Source organism: Suricata suricatta, chromosome 4 (genome assembly GCF_006229205.1).
Source record: "Suricata suricatta isolate VVHF042 chromosome 4, meerkat_22Aug2017_6uvM2_HiC, whole genome shotgun sequence".
NCBI classification, from domain to species: Eukaryota; Metazoa; Chordata; class Mammalia; order Carnivora; family Herpestidae; genus Suricata; species Suricata suricatta.
Genome location: NC_043703.1, coordinates 136,419,079 through 136,441,004, shown reverse-complemented (window position 1 = coordinate 136,441,004; position 21,926 = coordinate 136,419,079). Strand labels below are relative to the sequence as shown.

At 46.0% G+C, this 21,926-nt stretch overlaps 1 protein-coding gene across 2 annotated transcripts in view; it reads left to right on the top strand.

Moving 5' to 3' along the window:
• Nucleotides 1-21,635, top strand: part of VIT (vitrin) — a 101,613-nt gene extending 79,978 nt beyond the window's left edge. For both annotated transcript variants that reach the window (XM_029936318.1, XM_029936319.1), the window contains 4 exons: nucleotides 9,147-9,250; nucleotides 13,082-13,308; nucleotides 15,767-16,280; nucleotides 20,304-21,635. In XM_029936318.1, the coding sequence (XP_029792178.1) occupies nucleotides 9,147-9,250; nucleotides 13,082-13,308; nucleotides 15,767-16,280; nucleotides 20,304-20,482 (1,024 nt within the window). In that variant the 3' untranslated portion in view covers nucleotides 20,483-21,635. The remainder of the gene's footprint in view (nucleotides 1-9,146; nucleotides 9,251-13,081; nucleotides 13,309-15,766; nucleotides 16,281-20,303) is intronic.
• Nucleotides 21,636-21,926: the final 291 nt, after the last annotated feature.

Here is a 21,926-nt window from a genome sequence, read left to right as displayed (position 1 = left end):
TCTGTAATCAACCCTAGGGTATCAACATCGGAAAACAGTTATAGGACAAAGCCAAATGTTCGCTTTTCTTCCTTTCAAAATGAAATAGACTTTTTTTGCCTGTTGTTCTATATATAACCGTCATCCAGCGTTGTAGAAAGCGGGCTGTGCTTCCTCACCTTCCTCACCTACCAGCCCTGGACTGAAGACCCTCAGTCATACACGCAGCTGCTCCCCTCCCTCTTTTCCTGCACCCCCCGCAAAGAAGGGATGCCCAGAGGGTCCCATGGATCAGCTGAGCCCCCGTGCATGGGACAGTCAGAGCGGATGGAAGAGCCAGTGGCAGGACTGGTGTGGCAGGCAGAAAAGTGGCCCCCAAACGTGTCCACATCCAAATCCCTGGAACCTATAATTATGTTAGCTCACAGAACAAAAGGGACTTTGCTGATGTGATTAAAGTGAAGGACCCTGAGATGGGGAGATTCGCCAGTGCCCCAATCTAATCACATGAGGCCTTAAAGGCAGAGAATCTTTCCTAGCTGGTATCACTCAGAGGGAAGATGCCTACGGGAAGATGGCCAGAGGTCGGAGTGTTGATTTTGAAGATGGAGGAAAGGAGCCACAAGTAGGGAATGCAAGTGGCTTCTAGATGATGGAAAAGACAAGGAGAGGGACCCACCCCTACCCCCCAGCCTCCAGAAGGGAGCGCAGCCCTGCCAGGGAGACCCGTTTCAGACTTCTGACCTTCAGAACTGTAAGCTAATGAGTGTTTAGGCCACTAGGTTTATGGCCATTTGTTACAGCAGAAATAGCAAACGAACACACCTGGAAAGGAGGACATTCTGTTCTGTTCTCCTGAGTCTCCGGAGTCTGCAGCAAACGAGGAGCGGGCAGGGCTGCCGCGTGAGGCACGGCCCCACGGGGCTCAGAGCAGGACGGAGCTAGCCAGGCCCTGACGGCACCCTCGCATCACCCAGGGAGTTCACAGAGGCCGCTGCCCCAGTCCCACTCCAGACTTAGGAAGCCGGAATCTGGTAAAAACCCAGAAGTTGGTATTTTAGTCTGTAATTCCAATCTGCTGTTGAGAAGGTCACAGCTCGGCTTCCCAGGAGCAGAGTGGCCACGCCGTCCAGAACCCAGATCTCTCCAATGCTCACCCCATTCTCCTCGTGCTGTAGTCTCTGCTGCCTTTACAGAAACTAACTGGCCCCCTCTGCCTCCCCGAGCAGCTGCCTATCGTCAGCGCCTAATGGCACTTGTAAAAAACTGCCTCTACCCTCCTTGTAGGGTCCTTCTCCTAGGATCACAGGCGAGCCCTTGTGCCACACTCCTCAGGGGCACAGTCTCAAGGCTGAGTGAGCTATGAATGAAATCTACACAAAAAAATCCTATGCTTTTTCTATTCCTCACCATTCAGTTTTCCCGGGGGTACAAACAAAACACAGACTGCACTTGACCTCCACCACTTCCTCTCCAACCGTCCCCCTTGCACCCCCACTGCACGTTGACTGGGTTTATCCCAGGGCCCCCTGAGATCATTCTCCCTACATCCCTAGATCCCTAGGTCAAAGTAGATGGCCACCCCAATGCACATTAGAACCACTTGGGGAGCTTTTGAAAATCCCAATTCCCACACCAAACCTCAGATCGATTAAATCAGAGTTTCTGAGTGTGGGACCCAGGCATCATGACTTTTTAGAGCTCCCCAGGTGATTCTGTTGTGCAACCAGAGAGTCCAGGCACAGATATTCCCACAGGCTTGTGCTGTCATCTGGTGAATCCTCTCCCAGCTCTGTGCCTACAGAGCTACCTCCACTCCGTCCTCCTCCTCCTTTTGTCAGCCTTTCTCATGCTTCCTCGACACTCCTCAACTCTTCTCCCTTCCTCTTATTGCTGGCAGCCCACTGCTGATTTTCTTGATGGCTGCAGCATCCTCTAAAACATTGCTTCTCAAAGTGGGATCCATAGAATCATCTGGGACGTTGTTAGAAAGGCAGAACCTCAGACCTCACTCTGGACCTATAGAATCAGGCAAGGTCCCCAGGAGATTGGGTGCACGTCTGAGCCCAGGGGGTGTCACGACTGTGTCTCTTGCCAAGACATTCTACATTGCAGCACTTCCGACTCCTGTGACGTGGTCACAGACCAGCCAGCCTGAGAGTCCATTGGTTCTGGAGTGACTCTCAGATCGGCAGATGGTGTGTCCACATTTCCCCCACAAGGAAGAGGTACACAGGCTAATTTTCTACTTTTTGGTGGGTGGATTGAATTTGTTGTTATTAATTACCAAAAAAAAAAAAAAACCACTCACCTAAAAACAAAATTTGATTCTAAGACCCTGCTTCCCATCTTTGATCCCAGGAAATGTAAGGCCAGTGTCCTTTCCTAAGGGGCTAGTTGTACAAAGTCCCTCAGCCGATTACCCCAGGCCACTGGGTGGACCATAGCTGCTCAGTCCTTTGAGAGGACGAGGGCAATCCCATTTCTGTTCTGAGCCAGGTGATGCACCAAAGAAACGAGTTTGCCACCCACCTGCAGCCGCCAGCATGTCCTCAGGCAACCAGGGTCACCCTAGAACATCTTCCTGATTTCACATGGTTCATCTCAGTGACTCAGCCCATGAATCATCGGATTTTAGCATGCATAACCTTAAGGTGATACCTTGTTGGAGGAACCAGTTTTGAAAGGCTCTTGCTATATGATCAGTTAATATGTCTCTACTGGCATAAAAATTCACCTGAGAGGCTCATTCAGTGTGACTGAAAGTATCATGGGGATAATGCAGTAGCCTCTGGGACTAGACCGAAGGGCCTTATTAGTCCTCCAGACTCCAGGGTTTCCCAAACTTTCCTAAGGATAGGATTCCCTTGGATCCCTAGTTTAAAACCGACGAACAAATAAAATCCCCACTTCCAGCCCAGATCTACTGAACCAGGAGATCTGGTACCTATGTAGTTGAACAAGTGCCTCAGGTGAGTTTCACCAACAGGAAAGCCTGGCAACACTGATATCCACCCCAACTCCCTACCTCCTGGTCCAAGCCTTCCTAGGGATTGATCACCTGGGGCCATTTTTGACAGGTCTTCCTTTTTCTTCAACACTCACAGGTCATCATTTCCTGTCACATAAAGTATTCCTTTCCATGCACAAATTCTGACTCCCTGTAATTTCTCATCATTAGCTTCTTCTCCAAACAGAACAATTTGTTATTTTCTCCTTGAGCTATAAACCTTTTTTATTTTCTTCTCTTATTTTCAAAGGAAAGCTTTGAAATTGCTGAGGAAAAAAAATTGTTTTCCTTTAATGAGATCTGGTAATAAAATTACTTAGATGGAAATGTAGTGGCATACCTCTTTGAACTTTTTAACTAGTCTCTGTCTCTGAAAAGTAATCTGGCTCGGGTGTCAGGCCACCAGCCCATATATCCTGAAAAAGGATACATACACCCATGTGTTCTCTTACGAAGAGCTGCTACAGTCTGTAGATTTAAGACTTATCGTTCATCCTTATGATTTAATTACATTTCAATTTAACAAAGATTTATTGAGTGTTTACTATGCACTAAGCTCTATGCCATTTGTAGGAGATGCTAATGTAAAATTCTTCTAAGTGGATTGATTACATTTTCCTATAAGTCCCTTGATGGATGGCTTCATCACTTTGCCCCTAATCATAATTTTAGCAATTGGAGAGTTTTGGAGGTCCTCTGATCCAAACTTTCAATCTGTTAAAAATAAATCAATATATGTGATAGAGATTGTGTTCTTCAGGATTTCACCTCTAGGGAAGGAGGCAATATTTTTAAAAGAAATAACATTAAATAAAATTAAAAGCATCCATTCATTGGGTATGTGAATAGCTCATCTGTCTGCCTCTGTAGATGGATACTTCTACCTCTATGATGTAATAAAGGAAGAGAAGGATCAGTGTGGAGCCCAGAACCAGAGTGTTCAACTCCCTCAGGGATGATGAGAGAGAAGACATTTGAGCTTTCTTCCTTTCATTTATTTATTCCACAATCACCTATTTATCACTTATATACTAAGCACTAGGGATAGGAAATACTAGGACATGGCGTCTGTTCTCAAATAGGTAACAGTCAATCTTCCTGACTTGTGGCTTCCATGTTTGCGAGCAAACTCTCGTGGTATTTTACAGCCATCCGCAGACTACTGCAGCCTAGGGGTGGGATTTGATTTGCTTGACACACAGCCCCAGCCCAGGTCACATGAGGCAATGCTCTGCCTTGTTTCAGCTGCCATACCATAAACAAGTTTCCTTGTCACAATCTGTCTAGTGTCACAGGCTTCATATTTTTGTGCTTTTCATTGGTGATTTTCACTATTTTAAATGCTTCCCACATGTAGTGCTGAAAATGCTATCTAGGGTTCAAACCACATGAAGGCTATGATGCACTTACTGAGAAACTACAACTATTCAATAAGTTTCCTTCAGGCATGTGTGACAGTGCTGTTGGTCATGAGTCCAATGTTAATGAACCAATGATACAGTACTTTCAGAAAAAGAAAGAGGAAAATCGCTAATATGTGTCTGCTTCTGCTCTGGAAAGTGCTAAAGTAATATTTATAATGTATGGTGAAATTATGGAAAAGATGGAAAAGTAGCAGAACTTATGAATTCATGAACTGAAGACTGATTTGAAAAAAAAAATGGTGGACAGCATTGTGAGGCTAAAAGCCAAAGAAATTTATGGTAACATTACTCAGGGTCAGGACACTGTTAAGCTCTTCTCAGCTGGTGTTTTATGAGACAGAAATATTGCATGTAATTAATTATTTGTAAGAAACATATTAAATCAGGTGTCTTCCAACAGAAACGTACATAAAACAAGTTTATATATCAATCTGCTGATGAAAATGTTGTGACCAGAGGCCCACAGGAACCTAAGCCAGTATTTCCCCTAGGAGCAATGGCTCAATATTTGCTAATTTGATGTTCACAGCAACTTCACAGAACGTAACTACTGCAAATAAGGAGACTTGGCTATATACATAGAATGGGAAAGAGAAAGGTCATTGATTGCTCTGCAAAATGATTAATGTCAAGACAGCCTCCTGAGCAGCATTCCAGGGAACCCTGTGTATGTGACAAAGTGACTAGGTTCTACATTTAAATGAATTTTTTTCTGGAAAAACTTTTGAAAGAAAATTTTATATCTTTGCTTTTTTAAAGTGATGTGTGTAGGAGCAACACTTTATGATTAGCTATGATTTTTGCACGATCATCAGACAGATGCAGGAAATCCTGCAGAGGGAGAAAATCTAGGCCACAAATCATTTCCAAATGTAATGACAATTTTGTGAGTTTAAAATGGTACAACTATGCCATTGTATATTGTGTTATGTTTGGTAGATAATCACATACTTACCATTGTCGATATCCACTTTGCAATTTTTAATTTTATAGCCCATAATATTTTGTTTTGGTTCGACTCATATTTTATTTTTTAGGCCCTGAGAAATTCCCTAGTCCTTAGTCACCAAGGGAAGATCAAGACATTGGGAACACTGAAGTTTATGCAGCTCACGGGTCCTGTTGAGAAAAAGAACACAACGTGACAAAAACAAAATTAGCCCCTTTGGAAGAAGTATTATTAGGTCCCAGGTTAATTTGCCTCTGATCAGCATTTATAGCCTATTGAATAAAAGGGCCTCTGCAGAGGGGTGCCTGGGTGGCTCAGTTGATTAAACATCCAGCTCTTGATCTCAGCTCAGGTCTTGATCTTGGAATCATGAGTTCAAGCCCAACATTGGGCTCCGTACTGGGTGTGAAGTCTACTTAAAAAAAATGTCCTCTTCGGAGGCCCCTGTGGGTACAGGAAGAACAGGTGAAAAGCTCTAGCAGTAGTTCAAGAAAGGAAAGCTCAAAGTCCAAACTTGGGGATGGAAAGGATGGGAGAGATACAAGAGCTATTTAAGAGGTCGGTCCGATAGGAAATGTCATTTGTTGAAGAAGGTGTCAGAACATGTCCAGCATGCTTTCTGCTGAGATGATGATCAGAACAGGGAACAGAGAAGGGGACGTGGGTGGTTGGATGGACCAGATTTAGAAGATAAATGACCTCAGTTTTGGAAATATCCAACCTGAGGTGGCTGTGGACCACCCCCAGGCACCACACAGTGCATTCTGGATGGAGATGGATGGAATTTATTTCACATCTATCTGGGGCTTGGGAGGACTGACTGGTGTGCACCAGACAGCGGTTGGCATGTGAATGGTCTCTGAACCCCTGGTGATTGAAGTTCACGAGCTCTCCCAAGGAAGAACATAAATTGAGGAGAGAGACACAAGGGAGATACACTCTGGGCAACACCAGCATTTAGAGACAGAGATGCACAGAAAAAGAGGAACTGTTTTTTCTTCAATACTGTTCATTGAGAACATGCAGGTGCTACATACCGTGTATGGTGTTGTGGGTTAGAGGAAAGCAGAGTGAGGTGTGGAGGTTGTCAGCTGGGCAGGGGGCAAGGCGACAGGAACCTGGAGGTGGAGGGTGGGCACAATTTGGGTTTTCCAGATAAGGTGACAAAACTCTAAAACCAGGCAATAGTGAGCAGTTCTTTCTCACTAGGATATAGGCTATTCTGAGACAGAGACAGCGTGATATGAACGTTGTACATTGAAATTAAACTATGGGCTTTTGAAAGCCAAAATATGAAGTTTAACAACGGAGCCTTCAATGATTTTTGAGCAAAGGAATTTTACACTCAGAGCTGAACATGAGGAAGAGGTTTTTAGCAGATGTGCATACAGTTGGCTTTGCAGAGACCAAATAGAGACTCTTAAAATAGAAGCAACAAGAAGTAAGGTGCCTGAACTCAGAGGGCTGCTGCAGACTAACAGAGGAGGGATCAAAGCAAGTGATGGTGTACAGAGGAACTTGCAGGATTTTACTGACAGGACTCATGGGTCCTGTGATGAGCAAATAAAGATGGAGTCCAGGATTTGAGCCTTGATGGCCAAGGGGCAAGTTCAGCATTCACTGACATTGATCTGTAAAGGATATTGCCCCCAAATCCTTGAGCCAGGAGGGAGAGAAAAACCTAAATGTGAAAGCCACAGAGCTCCTCTTCCATGTGATTCCCTCCTCCCCGGGAGCCACACGGGGCTTGTGTTACTGCAGCCCATTCATGAGGATCCACACCGTACTTCAGTTGAGAGTAAGGTTGGGCTTTGCTCAAATGCCCACATTTCCCCATTCTGCAGTTTGCTTTCACGTTGTTGTTTATTTTTGTTTAATCCTAAACTAGAACTTGGTTTTCATCTGGTGGCATGGCTCTGGTTGGGTTTGGCCCCAACACTCACCTCACTGAGCTTCTTTTAAACCTCCCTTGTCTTCCCTGAAGGGAGCCTCTCTCATAGAGACAAGCATGCCTTCTGGGCACTTTGCTTTGATTTTGTCTAAGAACTGGCCTGTGTCCCTCACATTTACTAATAAAATGGAGGACAGAGGATCACCCTGCCAGTCTATACTAGTTCTCTAACACAGATCATCTTGAGATACCCAGAAAAGTCGGAATTAGGGGTGCCATAGGGGAGAGAAGCAGGGAGAGAGGCCGACGATGTCTCCTCTCAGTCCTAGTGAACTGGCTTCCTGGTGACCATACTGCCAGGTCCCCAAGAGGACTTACTAATAATCCACTGTAAGTCCCCTTGGAATTCCCACCAAAACCGCCTAAAGCTGCTTCTCCCAGAACCTACTCCAGATGTTTGTGGAAAGGTTGCTTTTTAAAGTCTTCTCCTGGGATGTCTGGGTGGCTCAGTTGGTTAAGCATCTGACTCTTGGTTGTGGCTCAAGTCATGATCTCACGGTTTCATGAGTTCAAGCTGTGCGTAGGGCTCCACACTATTAGTGCTTGGGATTCTGTCTCCCTCTCTCTGCCCCTTCGCCACTTGCACTCGCCTTGTCTCTCTCAAAATAAACATTTTATACATAAAGAAAAAGGTCTTCTTCCTCCCCTTGAAGGCTTAGTCACCAACCCGCAGGCATGACCTGTTACATCATTTGCTGAGCCCTGTTTTCAAAACTAAGGATTTCAAGATGGCAGCATCAGAGCACTGAACTGAGTGCCGGCTCTTCTGCTCCAGCTCTTCTGGAGTGGGGGGCCCCATGCGACCTTAGAGGTCACACGCACGTGAAGCCCTGCTGATGGTTGAGTGTCAGTGCATTGTGAGATGTGCCTGTACTGGCTTCCCCACTTCACCGTGAGTGTGGGTGCACACACCCACCCGACAGAGCCCCCTTCCCGACCCAGTCACAAAAGATATCCAGTTCTTCTGCTGAGCTGCTCTCACACCTGTACCCCGAGCTTACTGACAGACTTGTCTCTAGAGAAGGATTTTCATTCTGTTTCTCCACTTAATTCACTCCACCTCCTCTCCAGATGACATTTCGGTTAATAGATTAACCTTTTGGATAAGATTTGAATATTCTCACCCAGTCACGGAAACCACAAAATGAAAAAAATAGAGGGATTCCTCTCCTGGACAACAGTGTTAAAATGCAGTTCCCGTGTAAGGGTGACCCACGCAGTGGCTATCAGTGGGATTATCCCCCTGGAGAGGGGGACAGCCTGGGGCAGCCTGGGGACACCCTTACATTTGCAGAATCCCACTTGACAATCATCCTGTTTTTTAGCAATATGAATGTCACGATCTTTGCTTTTACCTAGATGAGGAAGCTGAAGCCCAGAGAAATTAAACAACTTCCCAAGGTCACACAGCTAGGAAAGAGCACACTCAAAATAAAACTCTGAGTCCTAAAACAGACCACTTTTCTCTACACACATGAAGGAGACCGCAGTCCCCCCATCTCATGATTCCTTCTGTCCACAGTGTCCATTTCATAAAACCCAGCTCAAGGCTTTGAAACGGCTTCCATTCTATTCAGATATAAAAGAATCAACTCTGATTTCTGCTGTCCTCCATTGGATTTTAAAGTTGGATTTTAGAGTTGATTTCTGTTGTTTTCAGTTGAAAAATTAGATCAGTAATGTACCATGGAGTAAAACTTTAAAACTTCGGAAGACACCCTCTATCCTTGATGGGATTAAAGTCGTGTCTTAATAAAATCATATACCTTTTTCAGCAGATAACATGTTCTGTCTCTTTTCAGCTAATTTTTATTTCTTGTTCTCACTCTTCAGAGACAACCCTTCTGCCCAGTTTAACCTGAGAACTCACATGAATTCCCGGGATCTGAGAACTGCCATAGAGAAAATTACCCAGAGAGGAGGGCTTTCCAATGCAGGTATGCGACCCAAATTCAGATCATTCATTCTAGCTTGCTTCCACAGTGCTCCTTCTGTGTGATTGTCTTCTAACATTCTATATAGGAGGAGGAAAAATAATAATAATCCATCAAGAAATGACACACATATACAAATAACCCGTATCTTTCCTAAAGTATCATCCTGGGTTCAGGGGTAAGAATCAGCATCACACATATGCTGGCGAGTTCCAGCATGCCTGGTTCCTCAGGTTGGCAGCTTTCTTCAGGACAAGCAAGACTGCTCTTATAACTGTTTCCTGATTGGCCAATAAGTCATCAACTATTTACATTAAATGTTATAATCAGTTCCACTCAGAAAGCTCCACAGTGCCCCTTGGGAATCTTCTTCCAATGAGCTCCTGTTCTAGTGACGAGTCTGGATATGGAGACAGGTTCTTTGTTTCAAGCTGAGTCTCCTGAGATTTCTGTGCCTTGGTGGTTAGGGGTGGGATGGGGGATATCCCAGAATTCCAAATCTAGCCCTCAGTGGGTCAGTTCCAGGAACCATCTTACCAGTTCACCAGGAGCTATCCAGGCATTGAGGAACCGTTGCACACTAACCTATGCTCAAAGGCTGCCAGTAAGCCTAGGCCAGGGTATCAATTCATAAATGGTAGTCTGGCTTTGGGGGGCCTGGGAGGGCTGCCTACTTCTCAGGGAAGCTCTTTGTATCATCAAAACACAAAGAAATGGAGAAGTGAGCCACAGGGGCTTGGCGTGGAGCACGTGCAGAATAGAGCTGACTCTGAAGAAGCATCTTTGACATTACTATAAATCTGATTATTTTGTTCCCCACTTCAGTGTATGCCTCTGCAGACTGGCATGTTAGTATCCAGCAAATGAAGAGCCTTTGATCTTTGACAAATGCTAAAGAAACATTAGCCAAGTCACTGCTCTCTGGAACCCCAGATCAGTATTACCTCACTGCACACATAATAGAGTTGATTTTTTTTAATATTTTATTGTCAAATTGTTTTCCATACAACACCCAGTGCTCTTCCCCTCAAGTGCCCTCCACCATCACCACCACCTCTCTTCCCCCCTCCCCCCTCCCCCCCAACCCTCAGTTCATTCTCAGCATTCAATAGTCTCTCAAGTTCTGCATCCTTCTCTCTCCCCAACTCTCTCTCCCTCCTCTGTTCCCCCTGGTTCTCCATTTTTTTAAAGTTTATTTATTTTGAGCGCGTGAGCAGGGGAGGAGCAGAAAGAAAGAGAGAGAGAGAGAGAGAGAGGGAATCCCAAGCAGGCTCCACACTGCCAGCAGAGAGCCCAACATGGCACTTGACCCCATGAACTATGAGATCATGACCTGAGCCAAAGTCAAGAGTCAGATGCTTAACTGAGTGAGCCACCCAGGCACCCCGATAGAGTTGATTTATGATTTGTTTTCAATTGAATACTTAGATCAGTCACACTGCAGTAATGTATCCTGGTGTAAAACTTTAAAACTTCAGAAGACACCCTATATCCTTGATGGGATTAGAGTAGTGTCTTAATAAAATCATATAGCTTTTTCAGCAGATAACATGTTCTGTCTGTGCCTTGTACTGATCAGAGTTTGGGTTCGAAAAACAGGATCCATTTCAGCTGGTTTAAGGAGAAAGGGGTTTATTCCTAGGTATTAAATGGTTTTTGAGGATAATCGAAAGGACTGAAGAAATGAACCCCAGGCTGAACTTTGAGAGTTATCTTCTAAAGGCTTCCTGCAAAACTTAGACCTCCAAAGAGTTGCTGCCTCTTCCAAGATCAGGAAATCACATTCTCAATTCTGCCAGCGTAGCCTCTTCAGGAACCTGATGCAACCAGGAAGCCACCACAGTCAGGGAATTTATGCTACAGTGCTCAGCCCCCAAACCACGCCTTGCCCGCTCCATTCGCATGCACTAAATGAATGTTCTGCACCCACCACCTCAGCAGCAACAAAGCTAGAGACCAGACATAGGTTCCTTGGGCACCACCCAAGAAGTCAAGTGCCATACAGATGCTCATCAGCAGACATAGCAGAGTCAAAAATACAGTCTGTGCCTCTCTGATTTTCTAAATATCACATATACTCATCAATTCATGAAACGAGAACAAACCCAGGGCTGTAGCTGCAAGAGAGTCTCAACAATGCAGTTTTCAGATTTCCAGCCTCTGTTTCCAAGACATGCTGCAAGGTAGATGGAATGGGTGGGGTTGAGCAGTGGACCATGGCTTCCAAATTTGAGATTGGGTGAGGCCAGGGGTATGCTGCTTACAGGCATCTAACACTAAGCCAGAGGGGACCTTGGACCTTGAGGGACATTATCCCGTGGCTGTGAAGGCAATTCTCAGCAGCCAGGGTTTTCCTTTAGCAAATGTGCTCTCTGCAGCCAGATCACACAGGTTTTCCAACACTTTTCTCTGGCAACTGCATGTGTGACTGTTTGATCCTTCTGTTGACAGGTTAAGATTAAACTAACCAGTGGAGCCAGGGTACTGGCCCAAACCAAAAAGAATTGAGTATAATGACATTAATCCTGAAGTCTTAAGATGGTTTTTCTTAACTTTTATTTAGATTGAGGACCCCTTTGAGCATCTCCTGAAAGCTACTCTTCCACCCAAATAAATACTTAATATACACAAAATGTTGTGTATAACTTCAGGGGATTTGTGGATACACACCCCCATAGCCCCCCAAGGGTCCACAGAGCCTGGGTTAAGAGTGCCACCTTACTGTATGCAGCTACGCTGACTCTACGGTGACCTGGTCATCCCAATCTACCCAGGAGCATATGGGGCTTTTGGTGCTTAAACTGGGAAAGTCCCAGCAAGCTGGGACAATTGTCACCCTGCTTGACTGGAAAATCCCTGAGGTCCTATATGGTGTGAAACATGTGCTTTGGAGAGCCAGGCTGGGAGGCTGTTTTACACCTCACAACTGTGGCTTTCAGCTGAAATGGAAATCCAGGCCCAGAGGCCCAGAGTGGTTACCCGGGCTCACATGGCCAGTAGGCAGCACAGCCAGGGCTAGAACACAGTCCCTCAGTTCTTAGCAGCTACAGTGCTTCCCTCACCCGCCAGACCTGGGTCCCCAGGATGGAACTGGACAAAAGACATGACTAACTTTGAATATAGCCTTCAACACCCAGCAGGTCCTAGAACACCAGGCTGGCTGACCCTCAGTGACAAGGTGGAGAAGAGGCTCCTGTGGCTCCAGGTCAACCCCTCCTACCCAATGCTCCCAGAAAGAGCTTAGTATGGTTCCAGCACACAGGCAAAGAGGGGACCCTTTTATTCCCATGAAAGTCTTTCTCATTGGTTTGTTGGTCCCTCATGCTTTTGTTTAATGTGATTTTTAAATTTATTTTTGAGAGAGAGACAGTGTGAGCAGGGGAGGGTCAGAGAGAGAGGGAGATACAGAATCCAAAGCAGGCTCCAGGCTCTGACCTGTCAGCACAGAGCCCAATGCAGGCTCAAACCCATAAACTGTGAGATCATGACCTGAGCTGAAGCCGGAGGCTTAAGGAGACTTAACCGACTGAGTCACCCAGGTCCCCCAAAACTTTTTTTTAAAGAGAGTTAGAAGTTAAAGGCTTAAAGTGACATGGGGGAGGGAAGTGAATAGCGGTAGTGGTTTTACAGCATTGTGAATGTACTTAATAGCACTGAACTGTACACCTCAAAATAGCTAATGTGGTTTTTAAAAAGGGAGAGTGGAAGAAAAACCAACAAACAAAGGAAGAGCATGAATGGGTTTTTCTGGCTCTCTTTACACGGCTGTGATCTTGCCTATATTTATAAGCATGGTCACGGTCACTCCAAGCATAAGGTTTCTTTTTCTTCCAGGCCGGGCCATCTCCTTTGTGACCAAGAACTTCTTTTCCAAAGCTAATGGGAACAGAGGCAGTGCTCCCAATGTGGCCGTGGTGATTGTGGACGGCTGGCCCACGGACAAGGTGGAGGAGGCTTCGAGGTTTGCAAGAGAGTCAGGAATCAACATTTTCTTCATCACCGTCGAAGGTGCCACTGAAAACGAGAAGCAATATGTAGTGGAGCCCAACTTCTCACATAAGGTACGTAACTGCCCAAGAAACCCCTCCCAATGTCAGGATCCACTGCACTTTGCAAAGCTGTGACCAACATCAAGGCTGTTCTACTTTTGAAGAGTTGTTGAGCTCTCTCCTAGGCAGGGGAGCCTCTAGTGAGGGGTTAGTGAGTCTGGAAACCAGAATTACCCCCTCAGAGCAAGACCTGCACCCACCTGGTGAACTGAGGCCAGCAACAGCACCTTGGAAAGAGCAGTGTCCCCAAAGTCTCCAATAGAAGCTTCCCCAGGCTCTTCCTGCAGTCCCAGGGGACCTCCACCAGGCCACCTGGTAAGGCCTCACATGAGCACGCACACGGCCACACATACACTGGCTCACACACATGTGCACACACACATGCACACACACTGCAAATTAACGAACCTGATAAACAAGAAAAGAAAGGCATTGAATCAGGTCAGGCAGGTCTGGTTTCCAAACTCGTGGATTCTGTGGTGATGGCTGGCAGCAGATAGGAGCAAGACAGATGGGGAGCCGGTACCCCCCACCCACTCCACCAGAGAAGCTCATCTTTTGTATGTTTTACACAGTGGGGCTCCACATAAACCTGCCTCCAAGGAAAACGCCCCAGCTTGAAACAGAAAAGAAATGCGGGAGGAAGAGAAGGAATACGTTGCACTGGCTGGTCTTTGGTGCCCTTTCATAGTCTGTGTTTTCAGATCTGATAGGGCTCAACCTCCTGCACCAATCCGCTGACCACTTCATTGTCCTTGAAATCCTCGTCTCCCTTGACTTCCAGGACACAGTGTGGCTCTTATTTCATTTGCTCTCTCTACTCTTTCCTGTCTTGCTGCCGACTTCCCAGGACTTGGTGCTTGGCCCTCTCCTCCCCTCTCACTGGGCTTTCTCCCCACAGTCTTCTCAGGCCACAGCTGCCACCTTTACTCACAAGTCACAAACAACACCCTCATCTGTTCCCATCCCGGGTCTCTCCCGCGCTCTGTAGCCATCTCTTTCCAGTTGATTGACTTTCCTCCACCTGATGTCATGAAGAGCCTTGAATCTTACATGTAAGAAGCTTGAGTGCCATCTTTCCCACCAAATTTATTCCTCCTCTGGACTGCACGTGAATGGCCCCACAGCTATCCCAGAGGCCTCAGTAACTCCCAGTGCCACCTCTCTGGGCCACACTAGTGCTCTGCATCTAGTCTGTCTCCCCCTTGGGGCTCCCCAGTCCAGTTTAAATTTCACAATGAAGCCCAACTCCTGTTTATGAAGAGCTTTTCCAATCCTAAGGAGTCCTTGCTCCAAACCCTTCACTGCCCCCGTACTCTTGAGGCCTTCAGCAGTGTGGTCCCGACCCATCTCTCCGGCCCACTTGCGGTCTATGCCAAGCACCACTGCCCCCTCCCTCCATGGCCTCAGCCAGTGCCTGGTGGGGCTCCCTCCTTTCCTTCCACTGGCTAGAACTCGGCTCAGCCTGGACACTCATCAAATACCACCTAGTCCATGGAAAGTTTTACAAACTCCTTTTAGGCTTTTGCAAACCAATTAAAAGTATTTCCTAGGACATTTTAAAGTTATTTCTTGTTTTAAAATAAATTAATTTTACTGCTTCATCTGTAGTCACCAGGTCTGTGATTCTCTCTGTGACCCCCAGAGAGACAGTGGCAAGGAGGAGACACTTCCCTTTAGGAACACAAGCCTGGTCCCTTCCAGGAGCACACTGTTTATTTGCAGCTGCCTTCAATTTTTTCTGGAACAAGCTTGGGCACAAGTCAATAAATACTCATTTGTCTGGAGGCAGGGTCATCTGGAGGACAGAATTTGGGTTTTGCAGGCAGAGAGATTTGTGTTCCCACCTTAGGGACTCAGGGATGTCCTTTCACAGCTGGCCCCAGTTTGTTCCTTCATAAAGAGAGGTTACATCCACCTTTTTGGGTGAGGGCAGGGGCTTATAAGAGAATCTCTCCAAGAACATCTAGTGTGACACCTTACATATGTATGAGACCCCTTGTTGCTGGGTGCAAGGCTGCTCTGGAAAGATTTCTTTAGCTATTTCTCATGTATCTTGTTTTTCAGTCAGAACAAAAGCTTTCTTTAATCCTCTCACATGCTGGCACCCACCAGTGCCAATCTTATGGCTGGCTGCCAGTACAAATGAACTGAGGGGCCCAGAGAGGCGCAGATACAAAACTAATATGAGAGATTCTCCTCTCTCTAAGGACTTGCTTGATCGATGACTGTCCCCTAAAGCGGAGACCCAGCTGAGGGAGTAAGAGTCCAGAGATAACTTGAGGGATCGTTGCCCTAGTGAGCACCTGACTAGGTGAACCAAGGTACAGAAAGAGCTTTAGGAAGAAGAATTCAGAAAACAAGAACCTGCTTGCTTCTTTCTTCACCTGCCCTGCTGGTCCGGGTAGTGATGACAGCCTGGAAAATGTGACACCTAACCTGGTGAGTGTCCCTTCCCTCTGTCTTCCAGGCTGTGTGCAGAACAAATGGCTTCTACTCACTCAATGTGCAGAGCTGGTTCAGCCTCCACAAGACCGTGCAAGCCCTGGTGAAGCGGGTGTGCGACACCGACAGACTGGCCTGCAGCAAGACCTGCTTGAACTCCGCCGACATTGGCTTCGTCATAGATGGCTCCAGCAGCGTGGGGACCGGCAACTTCCGCACGGTTCTCCAGTTTGTGGCCAACCTCAGCAAAGAATTTGAGATTTCAGACATAGACACGCGGATCGGGGCCGTGCAGTACACCTATGAGCAGCGGCTGGAATTTGGATTTGACGATTACCATACCAAGTCCGACATCCTCAATGCCATCAAGAGGGTGGGATACTGGAGTGGTGGGACCAGCACAGGGGCTGCCATCAACTATGCCCTGGAACAGCTCTTCAAGAAGTCCAAGCCCACCAAGAGGAAGTTAATGATCCTCATCACTGATGGGAGATCCTATGATGACGTCCGAATTCCCTCCATGGTTGCCCATCACAAGGGTAAGCTGGTCTTGCTGACCAGTCCAGTGCTAATTACGTCTGGGACATGGTGGGCCAGAGGGACAGGATGGGGCTGTCCTTTTATTTATTTATTTATTTATCTATCTATTTATATATTTATATATTTATTTATTGAGAGCACAAGCAGGGGAGGAGCAGAGGGAGAGGGGGACGGATGATCCAAAGTGAGCTCTGTGCTGACAGCAGAGAGCCCGATGCATGGCTCAAACTCATGAACTGTGAGATCATAACCTGGGCAGAAATCAAGAATTAGAAGCTTAACCAGCGGATCCACTGGGGCTGCCTTTTTATGCACTGGTTTTGTCTACACTTAATAAAATGCCCAAAACCACAGGGAATGTATTTGGGGTGTTGTTAAACACTGCAGGCCTCTCTGAGCAGCAAAGAAGGAACAGGTAGGGAGCACAACGATGGTTTACAAAGTGTCATGGCAAACCCAAGGCCTGCAGAGGACTGGGAACATCAACCCTCTCCTTTGCATCCAACACTCTGAGGCATTACACATGAAGTTGTAATGCATTAAAAAGGATTTTGACTCATTATTTTAATCACTATTGAAGACCACCAAATTGTGTTAGAAATTTGAAGACAATTAGTGTTTTAAAAGAAAAGTACTATTTTTTGTAAGTTACTGTGAGCCAGATATTGGGGGTTTTGAGGAGACCACAAAGAAATTTTTATCCAAAATACTTACAGAGGGGCACCTGGGTGGCTCAGTTGGTTAAGTGCCCAACTTCTGCTCAGGTCATGATCTCATGGTCTGTGAGTTCAAGCCGCACGTCAGGCTCTGAGCTGTCAGCACAGCTCCCACAGTTCAGATTCTGTGTCTTCTCTCTCTGCCCCTCCCCTGCTCACACTCTGTCTGTCTCTCTCTCTCTCAAAAATAAATAAACATTAAAAAAAAATTTTAAACCCAAAAAACCCCCCAAATACTTACAGAGATATTTCTGAATAAAAATTTGTAAGAGGGCAACAGAGAGTTTAAAACTTTGAAAAATGAGGGGCTCCTGAGTGGCTCAGTCAGTTAAGCATCCGAATCTTGATTTCAGCTCAGGTAATGATCTGATGGTTTGTGAGTTTGAGCCCTGCATCAGGATCTGTGCTGACAGTGCAGAGCCCACTTGGGATTCTTTTCCCCCACTCAGAACCCTCCCCTGGTCAATTTTTATCTCTTTCAAAAAATAAAGAAATAAACTAAAAAAAATTAAAACTGAAAAATGAGCTGTTTAGAAAATCAGTCCCATTAAATGCCTTTTTCACAGAATCAATGTTTAATCACCATTTTGAAAAGTACCATAAAATATCACAAAAATACAAACAACTAGGGAAAAAAAACCAAGTGATAGTAATAATAATAAGGAGAACCAAAGTAAACCGAGTTATCAGTAAACACCGAAGACCAACAGAATAAGTTGGGCTAGTGTCTAAGACTCACTCAGAGCCAGGGTTATCCCCTTCTTCTGTTCCTACATTTAATTTCTGCTAGTTTGCAGGATTTTCAGTATTCTTTAAAGCTGCTTTAATTCTTCCCTAAACAGGGAGAGGGAAAAAATAAGCCTTAATGAAGTAGGAGTTCTGCCTTCTGGAAACCAAAGCAACCAGACGCCAGGTTCAGGCAGCATCTTCCCAGTGATTTACCCTTATAGAGACTATGGGGTGTACTCAACGGCAAAATGGTAGATGGCCTGCATGTCAGCCAGCGGTCACAGCCTCCCTCGGGCTCACGTCAGCCAAGTGAAGATAAGCAGCTGAGAAGCAGCCTTCTCAAAGTTCCAAAGTGAGCGGGCAGAAGCAGATGGGCCAGCTCTTGTCTGAAAGCCCAGGGCTCTCCTGCTATCTCCAAACATCTGTCTCCAGCTCGTGTTCAGCTCCACTCTTACTTATTTTTCTAAGTGGACATCCTTTGGGCCTCCCACAGAGGATATCCTTGGCCTCCTCATCAGAAGAAGCGAAGACTGAGAGAGATGTTCTGGGAAACCTTAAAGAACTAGGACCAATAGAAACGAATTACATGGAGGCAATAAGGGTTGTGTCCCTCAGAGTGTCCAGGCCAAGGCTGGCTGATCATTGGTCAGAATTGCCACTAGAGGGGCACCTGGGTGGCTCAGTCAGTTAAATGTCCAACTTTGGCTCAGGTCATGATCTCACGGTTCATGGGTTTGAGCCCCGCGTTGGGTTCTGTGCCAACAGCTCAGAGCCTGGAGCCTGTCTTCGGATTCTGTGTCTCCCTCTCTCTCTGACCCTCCCCTGCTCATACTGTCTCTCTCTCTCTCTATCATAAATAAATAAAAACATTTTTAAAAATTAGAAAAAGAATTGCCAGTAGAAAGTTCTCTACAATGGTGGACTCGAAGATCTGAAAAGCTAAATTCCTAATACTGTTTGTGTTGCATTTATTGGGGGGCAGCCTTTCAGTCTTAGTGCAAAACAAGGGCTTAGCTGATCTAAACCATGTTCTGCAGCAAATCTGTTCCCACTGCCACTTGGCAGCATTTTTAAGCCTAATGCTTGTGTTTGTAGACAACAACAGAAACAGTATTCAGAGAAAAGACACTGGAGAGGTAAGACAAGGAACTGGCAGCTTAGATGCAGCTTAATGAACCACAGTTGAAAAGTAGCTTAGGCCACAGCCGTGTGAGGTATGGATGGCTCTCCAATCAGCACAACAGGGCACTTGGAAGATGTTGGAGGTGGTAGGCAAGCCACACCCAGGCTCTTCCCTCTGTTTCATGGCCAAGTAGCTGACCCCACTCTGCCAGCCCGAAGGTGGCATGGGAATAGACTTCTGTAGAGTAACGTCAAGCTCCTGCTGACCAGCTGCGCCAACCCCAATCAAGAACCATCCAGCAGGCAGGTTCCAGTTTTCCCACTGAGGACAGATGCCTAGTCTCTGAGTCTGTCCTCTCCTCCTTGGGGACTCTTTTTCCTAACTGCAATCCGGAACCTGTAAACGCTCTGCACGCTTTCCCATTTGCATCTAGACATACTGGGATCCCTCCCTAAAAAATGAAACCAAACTCTCTGACACCATGTTCTGCTCCACTTCCCACCTACCTCCTTCTCTTGGCAGCCAAACTTTTGAAAAGGATCAGCTCTATGTGCTGTGCCCACATCTTCTGTTCTTTTTCACTCTCACCTTGTAGCAATTCATTTGGGGGTTTTGGCATCTATTTCCCTGAAACTGCTCTCACCATGGTACCTATGTCTTGTGGTTTTCTAAATCCAGTGTGCACTTTTTTGTTTTAATCCCACATGACCTCTCTGCAGCATGCAACACTGTTGGGCCCTTCCATGTCTTGAAAGCCTTTCTTCATGTAAGTGATGGAGCAGATGCTGGGTCACCGTCTCTCCCGGTCCATGTGCAAGGGTTCCTGCGCCAGGAGTAACATTGCACTGTAAGGCTTGCAAAGTCACCTTCAAGCCTAAAGTAATTCAGTTCCACTGAGTTTTCCTTAAGAAGATCTCAAACTGACTTTTGATGCATTTAAAACTGAGGGGAGCCTGGCTGGCTCAGTCAGTGGAGCATGCAACTCTTGATCACAGAGTTGTGAGTTCAAGCCCCACGTTGGATGTGGAGATGACTTAAAAACAAATAGAATCTCTCAAAAATTAAATAAACAAATAAACAAACAGATTTTGTTTGGCCCTACACACAGGTAAAGCAGGCATATGCCATGTGATTTCATCTACATGGCACCAAGTTTCACTTGTCCCCAAATACCCTCTACCCTCTACTGCCCCTGGACACAAACATCTTACTTATTTACTGCATTTCACCTGGTTTATTTTTCCTCCCAAAAATCATAAACTCCTATGAGGTAGCAACTCTATCAATTTTGTTACTGTTGGCATATAACAGGTGGCTGTGCTTTGAGGAATACTTCTGATTTTGCATTTGTTTGCATCCAAACATAATAGCCAACAGAGCAACAGCAAAGCAAGAACGCAGCAGTAGCACCTCTTCTCGGGCACTTTTGCTTCATCTATACTTTGTCCCCACAGGAGTGATCACCTACGCCATAGGTGTCGCCTGGGCTGCGCAGGATGAGCTGGAAGTCATCGCCACTCACCCCGCCAAGGACCACTCCTTCTTTGTCGACGAGTTTGACAACCTGTACAAATTTGTCCCCAAGGTCATCCAGAACATTTGTACAGAGTTCAACTCACAGCCTCGGAACTGAATCCAGAGCAGGTAAAGCACCCACAAGATGCTGCTTTCCCGACCGGCGCTCGGACAACCCCCGATGCTTTATGGGACAGTAAGGCATGTGGGGCTCGGACAACGGATGTGCTGTGATTACTCTCTGCCTGTGTGGTTTTTCATACTTTGGAACTCAAGCGAGAAAGATGATCAGAAACTTACAGAATGAGGCAAAATGACACATCATTTTGAGAGTGCTGGGGATTTACCTTCGATGATTGTTTTCAAAATAGGTGTTCAGAATAGAGTGCTGAATGTTAAGACAGGCTTCACTAGAGCTTTTGTGAGGTTTCTTTCCATTTTTATATCTAACTATGATTCTGTAACCCTCAACAAATTCCATTTTTATCATAATAATATAGGAGTTGCTTAATTAAACATTTTTAAAGGATTACACGCAATCATCCTGACCGTATCCTGGATGGCGTTCACAGGGTTTATGGCAGGACCACCCTCCGCCTTCTCACTCCGCAGGGCACCGACCATGCACCCACCCCTGGCCCACGGTAACAACACAACCATGGGGTGCAGAGAAAGTGTGGCAGCGGCATAGCCACTCCTGATTTAGCTCCCTCCTCTCTGTTAGCCGTGTACCTGCATCCTATAGCGTTAGGAGCTGAGGAGCGGCCCTGGAGGGCCACGGCGATCTGGCCTAACAGCAGAGCATGAGGCTGCTGCGGCTCTTAGCCCGAGCTGCACATTAGACTCTCTTAAGAGGCTAAAATGCTGGTTCCCAGGCCCCATTCCAAGAACCATGGAATCTGGGTCTCTGGGGATGGAGCCTGAACACTGGCATTGTTTGAAGCGCTGTCTGGGGATATTGATGTGCTGCCGTTGACTGGGAACCACAGAGCTGCCTCTGAGGGCTCAGTGTTCTGGGTGTTTCCTGGGAGAGCCCCTGTTTATGCCTGTTGTCCTGTGTCCCTGTCAGTTTTAGCATTTGCGCTGCATTTGTCCTTTGTTAACCAGATATGATCATTAATAGTTGCATTCAGAGAAGCCGGGATGGGATTTGGGTGAGCTCCGCTTCTTACTTCCAGCTTCTGCCAAGGACTCATCTGTTAGGATATGAAATCTGTGTGTAATGGGGGAGTGTTCCAGAAATCACTAATAAAGACGACTTACCCGACAAATTGTGTTTTGTGAAAACGTGTGTTGAGGGCTGCTACCATGAATGGAGGCAAAAAGATAATACCTGTGTCAAAATACTTGGGACAAAATACTTAGCACAAGCAGTTTGAAGATACCATCTACTTAGTAGAATTTGCATCAAGCTCACCAAATTTCTCAGTAACTGGAGACAGAGTATATTGTCAGCTAAAAACGTCAACATCTACAGGGAAGAATCAATTAATGGTGTCAGCAATTTCAAATGTATTAACCTTAAATTTTACTTTAAAAGGGATTACAAACAGATTTGTCAA